The sequence below is a fragment of the Fringilla coelebs genome (assembly GCF_963513975.1).
Source record: "Fringilla coelebs genome assembly, chromosome: 14".
NCBI classification, from domain to species: Eukaryota; Metazoa; Chordata; class Aves; order Passeriformes; family Fringillidae; genus Fringilla; species Fringilla coelebs.
The window spans coordinates 7,033,719-7,051,911 of record NC_140040.1 but is presented as its reverse complement, the minus strand read 5'-3'; the positions used below and the strand labels follow the sequence as shown (position 1 = coordinate 7,051,911).

General features: G+C 53.1%; 2 protein-coding genes across 2 annotated transcripts; both read right to left on the bottom strand.

Moving 5' to 3' along the window:
• Positions 1 to 1,517: 1,517 nt before the first annotated feature.
• On the bottom strand, positions 1,518 to 3,039 carry EXOSC6 (exosome component 6). The gene has a single exon (XM_084215256.1). The coding sequence runs from the start codon at positions 3,021 to 3,023 to the stop codon at positions 2,190 to 2,192; it is 834 nt and encodes a 277-aa protein (XP_084071382.1). The 5' UTR covers positions 3,024 to 3,039; the 3' UTR covers positions 1,518 to 2,189.
• Positions 3,040 to 3,152: 113 nt separating this feature from the next.
• On the bottom strand, positions 3,153 to 18,102 carry AARS1 (alanyl-tRNA synthetase 1). The gene is made up of 21 exons (XM_084214903.1): positions 18,037 to 18,102; positions 16,459 to 16,665; positions 15,666 to 15,854; positions 14,928 to 15,073; positions 13,605 to 13,796; positions 13,023 to 13,167; positions 12,702 to 12,847; positions 12,070 to 12,178; positions 11,825 to 11,975; positions 11,327 to 11,451; positions 10,545 to 10,689; positions 9,751 to 9,929; positions 9,141 to 9,254; positions 8,182 to 8,388; positions 7,400 to 7,584; positions 6,870 to 6,978; positions 6,102 to 6,215; positions 5,705 to 5,824; positions 5,157 to 5,243; positions 3,697 to 3,810; positions 3,153 to 3,417 (listed from the first exon to the last, which is right to left on the bottom strand). The coding sequence occupies exons 2-21, from the start codon at positions 16,600 to 16,602 to the stop codon at positions 3,232 to 3,234; spliced, it is 2,907 nt and encodes a 968-aa protein (XP_084071029.1). The 5' UTR covers positions 16,603 to 16,665; positions 18,037 to 18,102; the 3' UTR covers positions 3,153 to 3,231.
• Between the last annotated feature and the right edge of the window lie 91 nt (positions 18,103 to 18,193).

Here is an 18,193-nt window from a genome sequence, read left to right as displayed (position 1 = left end):
CCTTCATCATCTGCCTGGTCATTAATAAAAACCCTCTCTCCTTTGGGAAGAGCAATTTGTCTCATTTTCTTCCCCTAAGCCCACCAGACTCTCCTTAGCCACAGTCCACATTCTGCCTGTGCTGGACAGAACCTCCAATTTCACCTCTGGAGTGGGTTCTGGGGTTGCTTGAGCCAAGGCCAGCCTTGGCTGAACTCATCTTCAGCACATGGGCTTGCCTTGGAGAGATGGTGCTAGCCAAGAGCTACTTCTTCCAGCCCCAGGATGGCCCCAAGTCACAGCACCCTGTGTGCTGGGTACAAGCTGGTGTCCTCAGCACTGGTGGGGGTCAGTGGGTGCTTTTAGAGGTGATGTGCCACTGCTCTCCTCCTGTCATAACAGCCCATTCAGTGCTGGGCATTAAAATATCTTCATCCAGGACATTTCATGGCCTGTTGGTAGTGCACTGTCTCAGCTGAGGGAAGGTGCTGCTCCCACACCTGCATGCCCTAGCTGGGTATGGGATCCCAGGTACCCCTGTACTGGGCAGGGTGGCCATGCTGTGTATTTCTCCTTACAGGTAAAAAATGACACAGCCAAGAGTAGGACTGGGATGCTGTGGCCTTCCTGTGAGGCCAGCCCTTCCCAGCTTCTGTAATTTCTTTTGAGCCTTCCAGGTAGTGCCACCCAGCTTTAGGAAGCTTTTGTTGGATTTTGGGATGGTGCCAAGCCTAGCTCTGATGTTATCTGCAGGACCAGCAGCGGGGCAATGCCAACCCAATCACTCCCATTTGCCCCAGCTCCCAAATGTGTTTTCCTTACTGTTTTCCACAGGCTGTTCTCAGCCAGGCATTGCATCTGCAGCCAGCAGGACTCTAGTAAGAGCTTTATGGGGGTCCCTGACCTGCACCCAAAGAGTCCTGGCCACCCCTGTGCTCCCCAGAGTCACGTTTCAGTTCCATGTCCCTCATTTCTTAGTCGTCCTTCTCTCACTGAAAGGAATTTGTTCTGTATTTCTAATTTGCTCTGGTAAAAGACTGTATTATATTGGAAAGAAAAATAATTTGGTTTTTTTTTCCTCTGGTTATTCAACGCCAATGCAGTTTTTAGCTGTCTGAAGTGCCCAGTTTTGTACCCCATTTTATGTGCTGCAAGACAACCCCCAGCTCTGAGTGCTTTCTTGGATGCTGCCTTTCCTATAGCTCAACCCACAGGCATGAGCACAGCTCTGCCCTGCATCCCAATGGAAAATACCCAGAATATTCCCTACCAGCCCACCATGGTGCAGCTTGGCAGACAAGACCACCTGCTCCATTCCACCCCCAAGAACAATCAGATTGCAAGGAAGCACCCAGCTCCCCCTGAACTCCTCAAGGACAGTGGGAGCAAAGGGGGTGACCCCGATTGTAGAAGTACATCCTTCCACATCTGCCCATGGCTGGGGGGGGCAGAGGCCCCAGGAGGGCCATGCAGGCAGAAGACTCACCAGAAAAAATATGATTTATTATTAAGAAATAACTAACAAAACACAACTCTGCCACCCTGAAGCACTGCCTGGGCAAGAAGTCCAAGGGATGCACAGTCTATGCCATGACGTGGTTCCTGCCTGGTACTGCCTGCACAGATGGATATGGTGGGGAGCTTGGAGTGAGGGTTTCAGCCTGGTGCTGTGACCACCCCAGGTGGAGATGTGGGGTCCTGCAGTGCCAGCAATTGCTAGGAGGGAGGTCTTGGGCAGGCTCTGGCTGCTGAGGCAGTAGGGAGGTTGTTCCTAGGGAGCTTAAACAACATGCAAGGCTGTTTGGGTCCTGTGGTGCCAGTTGAGAATGGTCTCCTGCAATATAGGGCTCCTCAGGTGCACTCTGGGGTGCTCGGGCAGTGTGGAGGGTGGCAGATTCCCTTGTCCTTGTGCAGAGTTCTTGGGCCTCCAGCTGTGTTGGCAATATGAGGAGTGTCCAGCAGTGCGAAGGTTGACTCATCCAGTCTCCAGCTGCATCAGGCATGGATCAGGCTGGGTCTGGGGGCTCACCAGCAGTTACAGTTAAAACTTAATAAACTTTTAAGATTCTAAAAGTAAACTTATTTTAATCCCCAGCAGTGAAGTGTGGATCAGGCAGGCTCCTGGGGTCTCCGGCAGCATTGAAAGCAGCTTGGGCGGCTTCTGGGAGATGCCTCATCCCGAGACTGGGGTTCGCAGGTCTCACGGGCACTCAGGCACTGGTGGCGGCGGCAGCGGCGGCGGTGGCGGCGGCATCGCGGCGCTGGGCGGCCCGCAGCAGGCTCTGCCGCAGCACCGGGTACTGCCGGTGGCAGCCATCGAGGCCGAGCCGCAGGGCTTGCGCCCAGTCCTCGGGCGGGCCGCCCCGGCCGCCGCCCAGCACGGCCGACACCTGGTTGAGGGCGGGCAGCAGGGCCAGCGTGAGGCGGGCGGCGGCGCGGCGCTCCTCGGGCTCGGCGGGCTGCAGCATCCATGAGGCGGCGGGCGCGGGCGGCCGGCACAGCGCGCAGCCCACCGCCAGGTCGTACATCTCCACGCCCGCGTCCGCCAGCGCCAGGGCGGCGGCGCTGACGGCGGCAGCCAGCGCCGAGCCCCCGTCCTGCAGCAGCAGCGCGCTGACGGCCAGGCGGGCCCGCGGGTAGCGGCCCAGCCGCACCGCCGGCTCCAGCGCCTCCCGCAGCGCCGCCGCCGCCTCCCGCTCCGCCTCCCGCTCGGCCGCCGCGCCCGGCCGGCCCCGCGCCCCTCGGCCCGCGAACGGCGCCCGGCGGAACTCGCAGATCAGCCGGCCCGGGCCGGGCTCGGCCGCCTCCCGCGGGCCCCAGGCGGCGCAGAGCACCTTGGTGCCGCTACCCAGCTCCACGTAGGCCGAGCCCTGCGCCTGGCTCAGCAGCCCGGCCCGCGCGAACAGCGGCCGCAGGGCACAGGGGTCCCGCGGCGCCGCCCCCGCGCCCTCCTCGTCCTCCCCATCCTCGGCCGCGGCCGCTGCCCACAGCGCCGGCGGCTGCGACTCCTCCGGGCCGCGCAGGCGGCGGTGATCCAGCGGCATGTTCGGCCGGACGCCGTGAGAGGGCGGCGACGGGGCGGGCCCAAGCAAGAGGCGGGCACAAGCTGTGACTGGCAGCGGGATCCCAGCCCACCCCATCCCGTCCCGCCTCCAGAGCCGGGGAGCAGAGCGCGGGACAGGGAGCCTTTATTACAGGAAAGCTACGCAGGGGACAGAGAGGGAGACAAAGGGACCGGGGTTCCTCCCTCAGTCAGTTCTTCAGCTCCCCCAGGCGGAGCCTGGCAAAGTCCGTGGCCAGTTTCAGGGCTTCCTGCAGGCAGCCCACATTCTTGCCTGTTGCCTGTGCAGAGATGTCCTTTCCACCACCTTTGCCGTCCATCAAGCCAGACACTTCCTGCACCCACTGGCTGGCCTTCAGGCCCTTATTTGCAGTCTCCTGGGCAGGAAAAGAAACCCAGCAGTCAGCACTGAACAGCAATTGCCCCGTCCTATGCCTACCACCCCATTAAGTCCTGACTCTTCCCCTTCCCTATTTGCAGAGCATAACCCCTCTTCCCTCACTTCTGCAGCCTGACAATAAGCCCAAGCACAAAGGCTGTGGCTCTTGCCAAACCCCAATCAATTCTGGCTGTGCAATGTTAGATAGTTCCTGCCTGGAGGCTGTAGCTCCTCCATGGAGGCTCAGGGAGAAGCAGCCGCACAGTCTTGGCTTTACCTGGGGTACTTGACACAGGCAGGTGATCCTGCCAGCCTCATTATCCACAGCAAAAAGCATAGCAGCAGTCTGGGGGGAATTAGTCTTGAAAAGCTTCAGAGATTCATTCAGGGCCTGGAAGAGAAAAAAATTATTAAATGACTGCCTCCCTGCACTTGCACCTAGCCCAGCTCCTGCCCCAACAGCACCCACAGAGACCTCAGGGATCAGGAATTGCATTAAACCAGCGAGCAGCAGTCTGCAATGCTCCTCCTCCCAAACATCAGCCATCTTCACGTTCCTGGCAGTGTAGAAGCCTTGGCAGGGGACATAAACCCTGCCTGTGTAACCCAAGGCAGGAAGGAGAAGATGCTTTTATTTCCCCACCTTGAGGTATACAGCAATTGGCAAAATCAGCCCCAGAATAAACCTTTGCCTGAGTGTACTGGCTGGAGGGGGAAAAGCTCCTCCCAGCAGAAGGGAACAGCTGTTCCAAAGGGAGTCAAAAGTACTCAAACACAGCATGAAGAGCCTGCAAGAGATATCAGACACAGCAGGCAGGGAAGAATCAGGGAGACTGTCACACTTCTATTATTCTCAAGGAGACCATCCTGCCTTACTCACACAGACAGCATGATGCAGCACAGAGCCCCAGGAGTGGGTCCTCTGGTGAGCAAAGCAGTGCTGCTCTGGGCGGACTGGGAACATGCAGCTCCCTGGGCTGCCAGCACTGCCATCCCATGGGATGCACCCTTCTGCAACAGCACGCACTGGGAGCAGAAGCGTGGGTATCATGGTGATGCTGGTGGACAGGATCAGCTCTAAGCCTCAGAGAGGCAATTTTAACAGAACATTAGCCCAGAGAGGTCTAAGCCCAAGCACAACCAGCTCCCACTGCCTGGTACTTACTGTGCTCAGCACTATGACACAACACACACAACAGAGCATTCATTCCAACAGAAATCACTTGGAAAAAAACTTGTGTGTGGAGGAGGGAAGGAGGAGATTCAGCCCTGGTCAGGGAAGAACTTGAAGCCAGCTGAGCAGACAGTGGTGGGGGAAGTTCTATGTCTGGCCCTGTCCACACACAGCCTAGGACACACTCCTGGAGCTGATCTGCAGGGCCCACAAGCATCATGACCTTCATGGCTCAGCAGAGCTGCTGCTCTCAGTCCCTTAAGTGCATTTCAGTGTTATGACTGCTGCCAGATGAGTCTTACCTGGGACACAATGGGATTTCTGCTGGGCTCCATATCTACCAGCATGGCTAGAAACTCAGCAAGTGATCAAAACCCCACCACCCCTGCAAGCCCATGTGCCAGTCCAGGAGGTGGGACACAAGAGATTATCCCAGTGATCCTTCCCCCTTCTCAGGAATGGCAGGTGGCAAGAAGGACAGCACCTCCCCAAGTGATGAAATACCACCCAGCTGCTCCTCAGGCAGAGGAAGGTTGCTGAAGACAGATCAGACTTTCCCATACCTTTGCTGAGGCTCCATTTTCCATTTCCATGATGACCCATGGCTGGTTAGGGTGACTCTCAATAACTTGCTTGGTCTTCTCCAGCACCTGAGGACAACAGTGGTCAGCCACTAAACCATCCACACTGTGTATGGACACAAGAACTACCTGGGTAGAGCAGGGACAGAGGTCCCCAAGCTGCCCAAACACACCCACAGCCCAGCCTGGAGCAGCCTCACACTATGAAGCCAGGAGGAATGTGCTCTGACAGGCAGGTATGTGGCCTGCAGGTTATGCATGATTCCTCCTCCAGAAAACTCCAGTGGGATCCAGGAGGAAGCCTGCACCCAGGCGCACTGTTAGGGCAGGAACAGGCTGCCATGCTTCAACCCAGGGAACAAGCACTGAGATAATTCTGCTTCAGGAGGCAGCAGGAAAAGCTGGAAGGCTGAACAATGTGAGGGGCACTCCCACACATCCATTCTCCTCCATCCTGGACACTGACAGAGCTCCCAAAGGAGCACCCCACAGCCCTCCCACGCTGTCCTTTATTCCAGCCCACAGCTCACTCTTTTCTGGATGTCGGCTTTGCTTGCTCGGTCCAGGTCATCCATGACTTTCTTCAGTGCTTTAACAGCCTCTCTCAGTTCATCTTTCTGCCACTGTGGGATAACAGCAGTGGCCAGTGTCTGCAAAAGAGGAGCAGGTAGAGAAGGTTAAAGGTGTCAGCAATCATGTCAGGAGATGCAGCACCTCATGAACTCTGCCTCAGTGGGCAGAGACCAGCAAGCTCCACTCCCCTCCCAGTGCCAATGACCTGAGGAAACAGGTGCTGGCTGCAGCACCCATGGAATGCAGGGCTGTTGGACAGGAGCAGGAAGGTGAACTCAGGCCTCATTAATACCCAGTTCTGGCAATCAAGGTCCCTTTCACTTTGGGGAGGCAGAGCACTGCTACCATCCTCACCTCACTGAGATCTGTGATCTCCTTCTGCACGTCTTTGTTGGGAGCCGTCTGGACCTTCACCTTGGCCTCCAGGGCTGACAGCAGTTTCCTGAGGCTGTCAACTTTCCTGAGGGCCTAGGAGGATACAATCTGAGTTAAATCAAGGTGGAAGATTGAGCAGGCTGGGCTTCTGGTCACCCAAGAGTGCAAAGAGGTGAGCAATACTGGAATGCCCCAGGATGGATCTTAGTAAAATCTGGAAAGCCACGGGGCCAAAGCAGGCAGCACCTGACCAGAACCAAGATGTGATGCTGGCACATGGGCTCCAGGTCTCTTTCGTTTGCCAGGAATGCCAAGATTCCCCCAAAAGAGAAATCATCTCCCCCATGAAACCCCTTTCTCCCACTTTAGGGAGCACCAGCCCACATCCAAGTCACTGCCTCCTGCAGCAGAGGACTGAATTCTCAGACTTCACCACTCTGCTGCTGGCCCTGCCAGCTGCTGAGAGCCCTACATTGGCAGCCACTCTGAAAAGCAACCTGAGCTAACCCTGGAGCCATCCCACACACCCACCCAGGTTTCTCTGCCACAACACCTGCAGCTGAGACTTCTCCCTCTTTTCTCTGCTCCAACTGTAGTACAGCCAGGGTCTCCAGAAAAGTCTTTGGCAACAGCAGCACCCTTTTCCATGAGTCCCTCAGAGGATATTGTGCAAATTTGAACAAAATGAACTTTGGCACAGGGTTAATAGGTGGAATTTCACAGAGGATCTCTCCTGCCTACCCTTACCTTCCGAGCTTCAGCGCCAGTGACTGCAACTATCCTCCGAATGCCTTTAGCAATTGCTTCTTCTGAAACAATCACAAAGGGGCCAGCATGGCTGGAGTTCTGCAAATGCCTTTGGAAAGAACCCAGACAGACCCACAAGGGAGAGTTAGAATTCCACCTCTCATCTCAGCAAGAATCAGCACAGTAATAAGACAACCATCCTGCCAGGGAAATGCAGCAGTGTGGGGACAGGCAGAAAAAACAAGTGCTGAAAAAAATGAGTGAGGAAAGGGTGGTAAGACCTGTGCTCCTAGCACTGCCAGGGACCCTGCCTGAGGACAGGGGCAACACAGGCAGTTCTCTGCCTGCAAAAGGTAGTTTTAAAGACTGATTGACTCAGGACTGGGAATGCAAAGTCATATCATAACCACCACCTCCATCTCTGCCCTGGCTCTGCCCAGTGTATGCTCATGACACTCCCAAGAGCTCAATCTCCACAGGAACTCCTGTCAGCCACCCTACCACCTTCCCTGGCCTCTCCAGGTACTCACGTCCCTCCGCAGAACTCAATAGAGGTGATGGAGCCCCCAGGGCCAGAGGGGTCAGCCAGCAGCTCCTCCACAGGGATGCCAATGGAAACCACACGCACAGGATCAGGGTAGGTCTCGTCAAAAACTGCCCGAAGTCCTTGGATAGCTTTGGCTTCTGCAAGAGGGCAGTCCTTGGCATGCACAGTCTGCAGAGGACAGCAAAGGGATGCATGTAAGAGCCAGTCATGTCAGCTTGTGACTGAGGGCCCATATTCCCAGGAAACTTCTTCCTCTGAAAGATCCTAGAAGTGAAGTCTTGTGCCTTACCTGAGCTGGGGTTTGTTGAGCTACAAGAATCACAAAGTTATTAAAAGATCTCATCTTCAAAACTCCCAATACCACCTGCTCATACAAATGGTTCCAAGCACAGATTTCAGGGTCCTTCAGGGTCAGCTCTGACACTTGGCACCAGACAGAGGAACTCTCCTGCCATTGTGAACACATCACTGGGTTGTCTGTGTGTATGCTGTAAATCCAGCCTGCAAAACTACTCTGCCAAACTTCTTGGCTCTTGCAGCTGATGTGACACAGGCATGGGAACACTTCAATCCTATAGAGGGCTTGAAATCAATGAACCATACAATCCATATGGGGTTTTCCCACTCAAAACGCTCTAAGGTGATGGCAATCTGTGCACAGTATTGCACCAGCAGCTTGGAATCCTCCTGTGCATGCCAAACTCCCAGCATCCCAGATCATCCAAAACGGAAACTCAAGGTATACAACAATTCACCCAAACCCACCTTTGACTCCTCAATCATCTGGTTGGCAATCCCTTCAACTTTCTTGATTTCCTGTGTGGACAGGGCTCCCTTGGCCGTGAAGTCAAAGCGCAGGCGGTCGGGTGCCACCAGGGAGCCCCTCTGGTCAGCCTCCCCCAGCACGGAGCGCAGGGCGAAGTTGAGGATGTGGGTGGCCGTGTGGTTGCTCATGACCGGCCTCCGCCTGGCCTGAGGGAGGAAGCCACTGTTAGATGGGGTCCCATGCCCCAGAGCCACAATCTCCTCCAGCAGCCGAAGGGAGGTTAATGCCTTGCTCCAACAGAATCCTAAACTAGCTCAGGACACCAGAAACAACTGAGCACTTGGAGCTTCAGCTACAGGAACAGGTGTTACACACCAAATTTGTGCATGGCTTTTTTCCTGGCAGTTCCCTTGTTTGGTCTGTGTGGAAAGAGGCCAAGGACAGATCAGGACACAAATAACTAATCTCTCTTCCTCAGCAGGGAAAAGCACTTCAAGATGGAAGCCTTCCCTCTTCCTCTCAAGGTGCTGCCTCTACAGGGAAGGGAAATTCATCAGGCTGACTGTGCTCAACCCAGCACTCACTCAGCAAGCTGAGCCCACAGGAGCAATGTTTGGACTGTGGCAGACAGCCCAGGCTCTCCCCACACAGTGGAGCACCACACATGTTCTCCCTGCAAGTCAAGACCCAAAATGTGTTTCTGCCTGTGACCAGCAAACCCAGCAAGAGTGGTTCTAAGCCAGCTGGGCATTAACTGCCTTGTGGTAGGAGAAAGCCAGGTGTGAAGCAAGAGAGACTTGGAGTCAGCCAGACACTGGTTGATTGTGTGATGCAGGGAGAGCAGGACCCAAACACTGGGCCCCCAGAGTGGCACCAACGAAAAGAAACAAGACAAAATCCAGAAACAAAATCCAGAGAAAAGAGACAAGCCCATGTGTTACACCGTGTTTTAACTCACCTCATCAATAGTCAGATGGACCTGATCTCCTACTTTCAAGCTTCCATACAGAGTTCCTATGTGGAGCACGTAGCCTCCCCGGACCTGAACGTTCTTCACAGTGAATTCTGTTTTCTGTACAAAGAGGGAAATGCCCCATGTGAGCAGGGGAGACATCCAGCCAGAAGTCTGAGCTACAACTGGAAAGGTCCCAGCTGAGAGATAGAGTGGTGTGTGTGCTGGAGAAAGCTGAGTGTTCCTAGATACAACAGCACACAGCAAAGCAGAGAAGGGAATGAAGGTGGGGCAGAGTTATGGGGCACAGAAAGAGCTCCCCACCTCAGCTCCCCATCTTGGCTTGGGAGCACTGCCCTTGGGCTTGGCAATCCCAGCACCACTACCACAGGCACTCACATTCTGGTGACAGCAGCACAGAACTGAGCTCCTCAAGGAGCAAGGGGAACAAAACTCCAGAACATCCATGCCATGCTGCACCCCCAGAAAGGAACCCTGTGCAATGTGTGACATCTGAGATGGATGGGAAATTGCAGGAGCTTACTTGGCCCCTTCTCCCCTCTGCCCAGGCCCTGAGTCAGACTGAGCCTAGCAAAAGGCTCTCAGGCCCACTCACATCCTCCCTGCTGTCGTCATCCTTGACCATGTAGCCCTGGTCGTAGATCTGCCCACCCTGCTCGGCGTAGAAGCAGGTCCGGTCCAGCACTATGCCGCACTCCTGGCCAGTGGAAACCTCCTCCACAAACGTCTTCTCCCTGCGGATGGCTTTCACTGTGGCCACGAGGCTCCCAAAATCTGCCACCAGGATGACAGGCAGTGTCAGTAAAACAGGAAAACCTTGTAGACACCACATGGGAGCAGAATGTTATAGCAGCATCTCTCAGTTATTGCAGGGGCTCATGGCACAAATCCCCACACATTTGCAGGGGATAAGGAGAGAGGACAGTTACTTGGAAATTTCATTTAGTACCCTCCAAAGCAGGGACTGTCACTGCCTTTCACACCTATGCAGCAAAAGTCAGCAGCACATATGGCTATGAGCCTGCAGTCTCCTGAATCTCCATTAAATGAAAAAACTAGCAGAAGAGCCAGAGCGAGCAAGCAAAGGACCCTCCAACAGGCCAAGCAGAAACTGCAGTCTCCTGCAGCACTGGCAAATGAGCAGCTGAGAAACACCAACACAGTGTGGAGACATAAAGCTGCAGGAACAGGAATTCCGTTCATTTGGCAACAGCAGTACAGTAGCCCCTGAACAGTCTGTCGTCTTTCTCTGCTCAATTAGTAACAAGCAGACTATTCACCTGCACAGCCTCCCACTTCCAGCTCCATGTCCCAGGAAAGGGGAGCCCAGAGGTACATGCCAGGGAAGGTTTAGTAGCAGAACATGACTGTGAGAAGGTTTTTTCATACCATAGGTACCGCTCGGATCTGAAGCATAGTTGTATTTTGGTGAGTCATCTGTCACCTCCAGCCCTCGGGCTCTCAGCTCCTCAATGGCATAGATGTCCAGCATGATGAGATCTTCCCCTCCAGCACCCTTGCCCTGGGATTTGAGCTGCCAAGGAACAAGGTTTGAGAAATTACCTGCCAAGTACCAAGGTTGAAGAAACACCAATGGATGCCAGCCTAGTTGCACATCTCACTGACATCCCTCAGCACTCCCTGATTTAGAGCCTTGCCCTAGGAAGCTGTGTGCCAGCACCTGGAATGTGCCAATTTTTCTGGCTTCAGAGCACCCATTTCCAGCATGCAGACCAAGAGGGCCTGAGCAAGCCCTAGCTAAGGATCAGGCAAACACCCAGCTGGTCAATGCCACTTCCTGCTGCTGCAGTAAACATACTGGGAAATGCACCCAAGGTGCAGGCCCTGCCTGGATACTGATCCTTGGACAGGGAGTAACTTCCCTGACCAGAACAGGACAGCAGAAGTGCTCACAGCACTCCACTATCTCTGTCTGAAGGCTGAGCTCAAGCTTCCAGGCTTTGCTAGTGAGCAGAACCAATCCCAGCTGTACAGAAAAGACATGTGCCATAGCAACTGTAGTTGTCCTCGGTTTTCCCATGGGACAAACCATGGGGCATACAGGGTGTGAGCAGACTCAGTGAGAGAGGAGCAACTCATGACTGCAAACTGCAAGGAAGGAAATTCTACCTGCCCACTCATAAACTAGCTTCCCTGGATCTGTTACCCACCTGAGCATTTTTCCGCTCTTCTTCAAAGCCCTCCATGTCTACAACAAGGCCCTTCTCCTCTGCAATCAGCCCAGTGAGATCCGCAGGGAAACCATAGGTGTCATACAGCAGCCAGGCAGTGTCACCTGCAGAGAAAGGGCGCAGCAGTCACCTCTTGTGTTCCATGAGACACTGCTCCCTTCCCTGCTCCCCCACCAGCTCCTAGCTATGGCAGGACAGCAAACAGGTCTGGAGAATGTGAACATCCAAAGGGCTCCTCCCTGGCAGCACAGATGTGTGTCTGGGCAGCTTAGAAACCTCAGCAACTGAGCACAGGCCAGAGGAGAGACAGGCGGCTCAGCTCCAAGAGATGTCTTCTGACTCCAACTCTGTCTCCCTACTATCTTCCACCACCTCTAATTTTCCTACACTTTCCCTTCCCTCAACTCCCCTAAGCCCTTATGTAATCTCAGATAACAAATGCCTTTTGCTGCATCCAGACAGAACTCGCAGCCTTACCAGGAATGACTTTACTGTCCCCAAGGCTCTGGATCTTCCTGTCCAGGATGCGACGGCCTCTGCTCAGTGTTTTCAGGAACTGATCCTCTTCTTCATTGATAATGTCCTTTACCATATCTGGGTCCTTCTTCAGCTCAGGAAAGGCATCTCCCTGCAGACCCAGGAGGAGGAGCCCTTCAACATGGACATCTGCACACCTCAATGGAGGAAGTCTTAAGCAGATACAGTGGAATAGGAGAACTTACCAGTGACTGCACCACCACATCAACCAGAGTAGCAAAGAAACCCTTGGGGGCATTGAGCTTCTCATGGGAGTAGCGCACAGCCCGTCGGAGAATCCGCCTCAGCACATACCTAGGGAATTGCAGAGCCCCCCACGCAAATGTTACACATCTGAGCTGTTCTCAGGGGCTCCACCACCATCTACCTACCAGCACCCCCTCCCAGGACCAAGAGCACAGGGTTTTCTCCTCTCGTTTTCCCCCATGGCAGCAGCAAGGCACAGGTGAGGTGCTAGTCGCCAGCTCCATGACCCACATTCACTGTGTGCTTATGGAGTCCACTGGCACCTTCAGCACAGCCTCCCCCAGCCCTAAATTCCCTGCTTTTTCAACACCAACAGTGCACCAAGCTGGGCTTTGTGCCTTTCTGTCCACTTATCTGGGGGCTGGGACAGCAGCAATGGTGCTCACAAGAACCTTCAGACTTGTGCATCATGTGGGTGGGAACCTTACTACAGCGATTCAAGCGTCAAATATCCCAAGCAAATACTCTGCTACCCACTGCTTTAATGATGAATCCAAAGAGATCCCAGAACCTTGAGGGAAACCTTGAAGAACAGAATGGGAGTGGTGACAATGCAGCAGCTCCTTCTTACCCTCTGCCAGTGTTGTCAGGCCTGCCCCCGTCCGAGAGGGCCAGGGTGATGGTCCGTGCATGGTCAGCCAGCACACGGTAGGCCATGTCTATTCCATCAGCATCCTCGGCCCCAACCTGCCCCAGGTACGGCCTGGCACCTGTGCCCTTTGCAAAAGGAAAAGGCAGTGGGCAGAGGGTACAATTACTGGCAGTGGCCCCACGGCAGAATTACAGGGAAGGGCCTCAGAAGCCAAGCACAGACCACCCTGTCCAACCCGCCCCATACATCTCCCCAAGAATTCAGGGAATGGATGCAGCTAAGTCAGGCTTCAGTTCATACCTTTTGGATGGCTTCAAAGTAGGGAAGGAAAAGGTCAGTGTCATAGTTGGACATCTTGTTCTGCAGCACAGAAACCAGCCTCTCCAGGCCCATCCCAGTATCAATACTTTTCTTAGGAAGGGGTTTCAGTGTCCCATCAGCTTCCCTGCAAAGAAAGGTAAGATGTTATGGATGGAGGCTCTGCAGGGGGAGCCCCATTTTTCTCAATCTCCCTAAGATTTAATTCCATCAGATATGTGACACAGGCCCATACACAAGCCACACAAAGGACAACTTTGATAAAATACAGTTAACAAGACCCTCAGCAACAACTTGGACCCAGAGCAGACAACAGCTTATTTCCTACTGAACACCTGGCAGATAAACAGAGAAAATATTCTCAGTTTGTCCCAAAAGCAGCGTGACCAACCCGTTCTGTACCAGTGGGTAAGGAGACAGAGCATGACAAAGTGCTCAGCTGCTGGATAACTGGGAATGGTGAGTAAGCAGTGGGCACTTGTAAGAACACACAGCCCAAGCAGCATCCCAAACTGAACTGGAGCAACCTGGCTCACCTGGAAGCTGGAAGCAGGTCTGGCTCACCTATTGAATTGTATGAACACCAGGTTCCAGATCTCCAGGACGTTGGGGTCATCCTGATTGACCAAGTGTGAAGCATCTCTGTCCCCAATCCGGTCATAGTGGATCTCGCTGCAAGGGCCACAGGGGCCGGTGTCTCCCATTTCCCAGAAATTATCCTTCATACTGCCAGGCAGAATCCTGCCCTCAGCCAGCCTGTAAGAAGAAATTTATTGAACAACAGAGACTAACTAAAAAGAATTCCCCAAACTAAAGTCTATGCCAGAGAAACCACAGCTCACTAGTTCCTTAGATGGGCTGATGAATTCTTAGTGTCTTGAGACAGATCAATCCAAGAGCCTATTCCTCAGGATCCCTGCTGAGGGGATCAAGTGAACACTGGGACTAGCAGTCATCCCAGTGGAGACAGAGATTTACACAACACCTCAGCAAGAAGACACTGATGGAATGAAGAACCTCTCCTATGAGAAAAGGCTGAGAGAATTTGGATTGTTGAGCATGGAGAAGAGAAGCTTCTGGGATTACCTTGTTGTGGCCTTTCAGTACCTAAAGGGGACTACAAGAAATCTGGAGAATAACTGTTTTAAAGGGCATGGAGTGATAGGAAGAGGGCTTTAAACTAACAGAGGGCAAATGCATATTATATATTATGCATAAATTCTTCCCTGTAAGCATAGTGAGGCAGTGGAACAGGCTGCCCAGAGAAGCTGTGTCTGCCCCATCCCTCAAAGTATTCAAGGCCAGGTTGGACAGGGCTTGGAACAAGATGAGCTGTAAGGTCCCTTCCAACCCAAACCATTCTACAGTTCTGTGAATCCATGATCTTCTCAAATGCTGTCAATGGCAGCACACTGGGCAGGACATCCCATCCACCTCACCAAGCAGAACTCTTAAGGTTACACAAGAGATTTTTAAACCAGAGCTCTCAGTGTCTTCTATCTAATATGAATACTTCCCTTTGGGTTGGAAGCTCCACCACGCTGCAAAAGTTATTTGTGACACTTCAATTTTGTTAAAGTCTCCTTTTATATGTGTTCTGCCACATAATGTAGGCCATTATTGAGTCATGGAGAAATTTAGGTTAGAAAAGATCTTTCAGATCACCAAGTCCAACTGTTACTCCAATACTGCCAAACTCACCACTAAACCATGCCCCAAAGTCTCACAACTACACAGCTTTAAAATCCCTCCAGAAATGGTGACTCCACCACTGCTCTGAGCAGCCTTTTCTGTTCTGCTTCTGTGAAGATTTTTTTCCTGATATCCAAGCCAAATAAATTACTATTGCTCATCAAAAGATGTACCTTCCTCAGTGAAAGGCCTTACCCCAAATCCAACCAGATCTGCTTGCACTCCAGGTCTGGTTGAAGTCCTGCAGCCTCATTTCCACCAAAGTAAGTGACATAGAGTCTTTCAGCAGGGATGCCAAACTCCTTGGTGAGAAGTTCCAGTGCCAGTTTACAAGCAAGTTCCTACAAAAGGAAACATGAGGTCAGCAACTGAATGCAAAGACAACTTCTCCTCAACATCCAAAGTACTGTAGGTATCAGCAGCTGAAAACTTTCTGACTTTTGACATAAGAAAGAGAAAAATTAATATGTGCAGTGAAGAGGGCACAAGAAACATCTCACATGACTGTCTTGATGCAGCCAAATTAATGCCTAGCATGTTCACTGCCTCCAAAAATGCTTTTAATTCTGAGTTTGAATACTACACTAGCAAGAAGCTCAGGAAAGGAAATCATTATTGTATGATCACTCCTGTTTGAAGGTGAGTCATAGCTGCATAATACATGTCAGTCCCCACATCTCCAGGACAGCCAATAAAATCTCCACTGAAAACTCCAAACTAGCAGAGTTAATTTAATCAGCTTTGTAAACCTTAAGTAATTAATCTCGAATCATTCTGCAGGGTTGGGGCAGCTTCCAAGCTCATTTATTCCAAAGGAGCCACATGCACCTCTTTGCCAGCATATTCTCTTTCCTCTTGGCAACTGCTCTGCTGAGCTTACAGAGACAGATAAATCTGTGCAAGAGATTCAGAGCTGCACCCAGACTGTTTTACCTTGAAATAATCCCCAAAGGACCAGGACCCCAACATCTCAAAGAAGGTGTGGTGGTACACATCCTTGCCCACGTCATCCAGGTCGTTGTGCTTGCCCCCTGCTCGGATGCACTTCTGAGTGTTGGTGGCTCTGCTCAGTTTAGCGAGCGGGTGTGAGGGGTCAATGGTATTGAGGAAGATAGGTTTGAACTGCAAGGAGAGAAAAAGGAAAAGTGAACTGCTAGAAAAGCTGAGAAACTGAGGAAAGCACTCAGAACCTGTTTTCAAATGTTGCATGCAACAGCAAGGCAGTGTCATATCACTAGTCTGAGCATACCCAAAGCACTTTCAGAAGCAAACCTGCTGCTCTTGTCCATGAGAAGGCTGCCTACAACTCAGCACTTGCACAGACACAGGTGTTTCTAGAGCCCACCAAACCCCAGGCCTTCCAAAGGGACTGAAAGCTGTCAGATTCCCAGCTGTCAAAAATAAAAAACTGGGTGCTGATCTGCAGCAGAGCCCTTGCAGCATCCCAGTCTCAACCGCTCTTCAAAGATGCCATTAGTCATTTGTGCCAGGACTGCTGTGGTACCAAGGATCAGGGAAACGAGACTGGCAGAGCTCTGGAACAGGAACCTGTTCCAGTGCTCTTGCCAATTTAGTGAGAGCACAGAGAACCCCAGAGGACACACCACCCACCTCTCTGTGACTAGAAGGAAGGTGGAATAAAGAACAATTTTCCCAACAGCTCGCAAACAGCTTCAGAGGTTCCAACAGGGTATGTAGGACTGCAGTGCCAGGGTGGGAATCCTACCTGATTCATACCAGCATTGGCAAAGAGTAGTGTGGGGTCATCCAGGGGGATTGTGGAAGATGAGTGCACATAGGTGTGCTGGTTTTCCCTGAAGAAGTCGATGAACCGTTGCCGGATCTGGCTGGCAGTGAGCGGGGTCTCCATATGGAAGCTGGAAGTTGCCACTGTCCAAAGAGTGGCAGGAAAGTGACAAAACCTCGGTGCAGTCTGAACAAATGAAAACAAACAATTCTCTGATGTGTTGTCAGCTCAAGGGGAACATCAAGATCATTGTCTCCAACTCCTGAAAGGGTCTCCCCATATTGTTAAGTACTCACTGACACCTCTGTTCAACCATCAATCTGCCCCAAATAGTGGGGGCCCAAGCTGAAATTTCCTCTCCCCCAAACTCCCTTATTTCTGGGGCTCTACCTCAAGTTCCCTGTTGTCTGAAAACACATAGTTATAAAGTATCAAACTCACATGGATACTAAACTTAGTAGGTTGTGTTCACCTTACTGGGGACAGAGGGACTGCCAAGTCACCAAAGCATTCAAGGTGAATAAATGCACAGTGAGGAGACATCATTACGGCCTTCCACTATTTAAAGGGGCTTATAAAAATGATGGACAGCAACTTTTTACATGGGCAGATAATGATATGAAAAGGGGGAACAGTTTTAAACCAGAAAAGGAGAGATTTAGGTTAGATATTAGGAAGAAATTATCCCCTGAGGGGGTGGTGAAGATCTGGCACAGGTTGGCAAGAAAAGATGTGGCTTCCCCATCCTTGGAAGTGTTCAAGGCCAGGTTGGATGGGGCTTGGAGCAGCATTGTGTAGTGGAAGGTGTCCCTGCCTATGGCCGGGGTGTTAGAATCAGGTGGGCTTTAAGGTACCTTCCAATCCAAATCCTTCTGTGATTCAATGACTAAATCACAGAACAGTCAAGCTTGAAAACGACCCTGAATATAGCCTTGTCCACCCTCCCTGCTCAGAGCAGAGCCAGCGGCAGGGATGCCCGGAAGCCTTCCTTGATGGGACCCACATGCCCACACGCACACCAGAGGCAAGTGACAGCCTGGAGGGCAGCACCGCCCGTGTCCTACGGGTACACACGGCTGGCCCTGACAGCTCAGCGCAATGCGGATCCAGGGAGGGAAGTGAGATCCCAGCAGCCTGCTGCGGCGCGGAGACGGGAATTCTCCACAGGAGCAAGGCCTGGGAGCATTCACAGCACACAATCATTTAGGTTGGAAAAGTTCTCTGAGATCATCGAGTCCAACCTCGATGCTGCAGGAGGGAAGGACCCGAGGTGGGGAGAACCAAGCCCAGCAGCGGCCCCAGGACCTATCAGAGTCTCTGCCCAGACACACCCGCTCTCCAGTGCCCAAGAAGGGCTGAGGGCACTGCGGTGTCCGGCAGCGCCGCCGGCCGCCCGGCATCCCCCGCCGTGGGCCCGCATGGGGCGCGACTAGCGCACCGCCACACTCCCGCCCTGCCCTGCCCTCTCCGAGCCCCTCTTCCCCATCCCCGCGGGTCCCGGCCGCCAAACCCAGCCAAACCCAGCAGCCGGAGCTCCCCGGGCCCCTCGGGCCGTACCTGCGCGACCACCGCCGCCCCTCGCTGCGCTCCTCCGGCCGCGCCGCAGCGCCGCTCCGCCCCGCCCCTCTGCCGGACACTACCTCCCATTGGTTTCGGGGGCTGTCACTCTTCTGCCAGCCCCACCCATCCGCGCGGCGCCCCGCCCCCGGCTGAT

What these genes read in the sequence shown, in the direction of transcription:
- EXOSC6 (XM_084215256.1), bottom strand. Translation starts at nt 3,023, where the DNA reads ATGCCGCTGGATCACCGCCGCCTGCGCGGCCCGGAGGAGTCGCAGCCG.
- AARS1 (XM_084214903.1), bottom strand. Translation starts at nt 16,602, where the DNA reads ATGGAGACCCCGCTCACTGCCAGCCAGATCCGGCAACGGTTCATCGAC. An exon ending in AGATCCGAGCGGTACCTATG is followed by an intron (nt 9,930 to 10,544) that starts GTATGAAAAAAC and finishes TCCTGGTGGCAG; the next exon opens with ATTTTGGGAGCCTCGTGGCC. An exon ending in ATGACGACAGCAGGGAGGAT is followed by an intron (nt 9,255 to 9,750) that starts GTGAGTGGGCCT and finishes CTCTTTGTACAG; the next exon opens with AAAACAGAATTCACTGTGAA.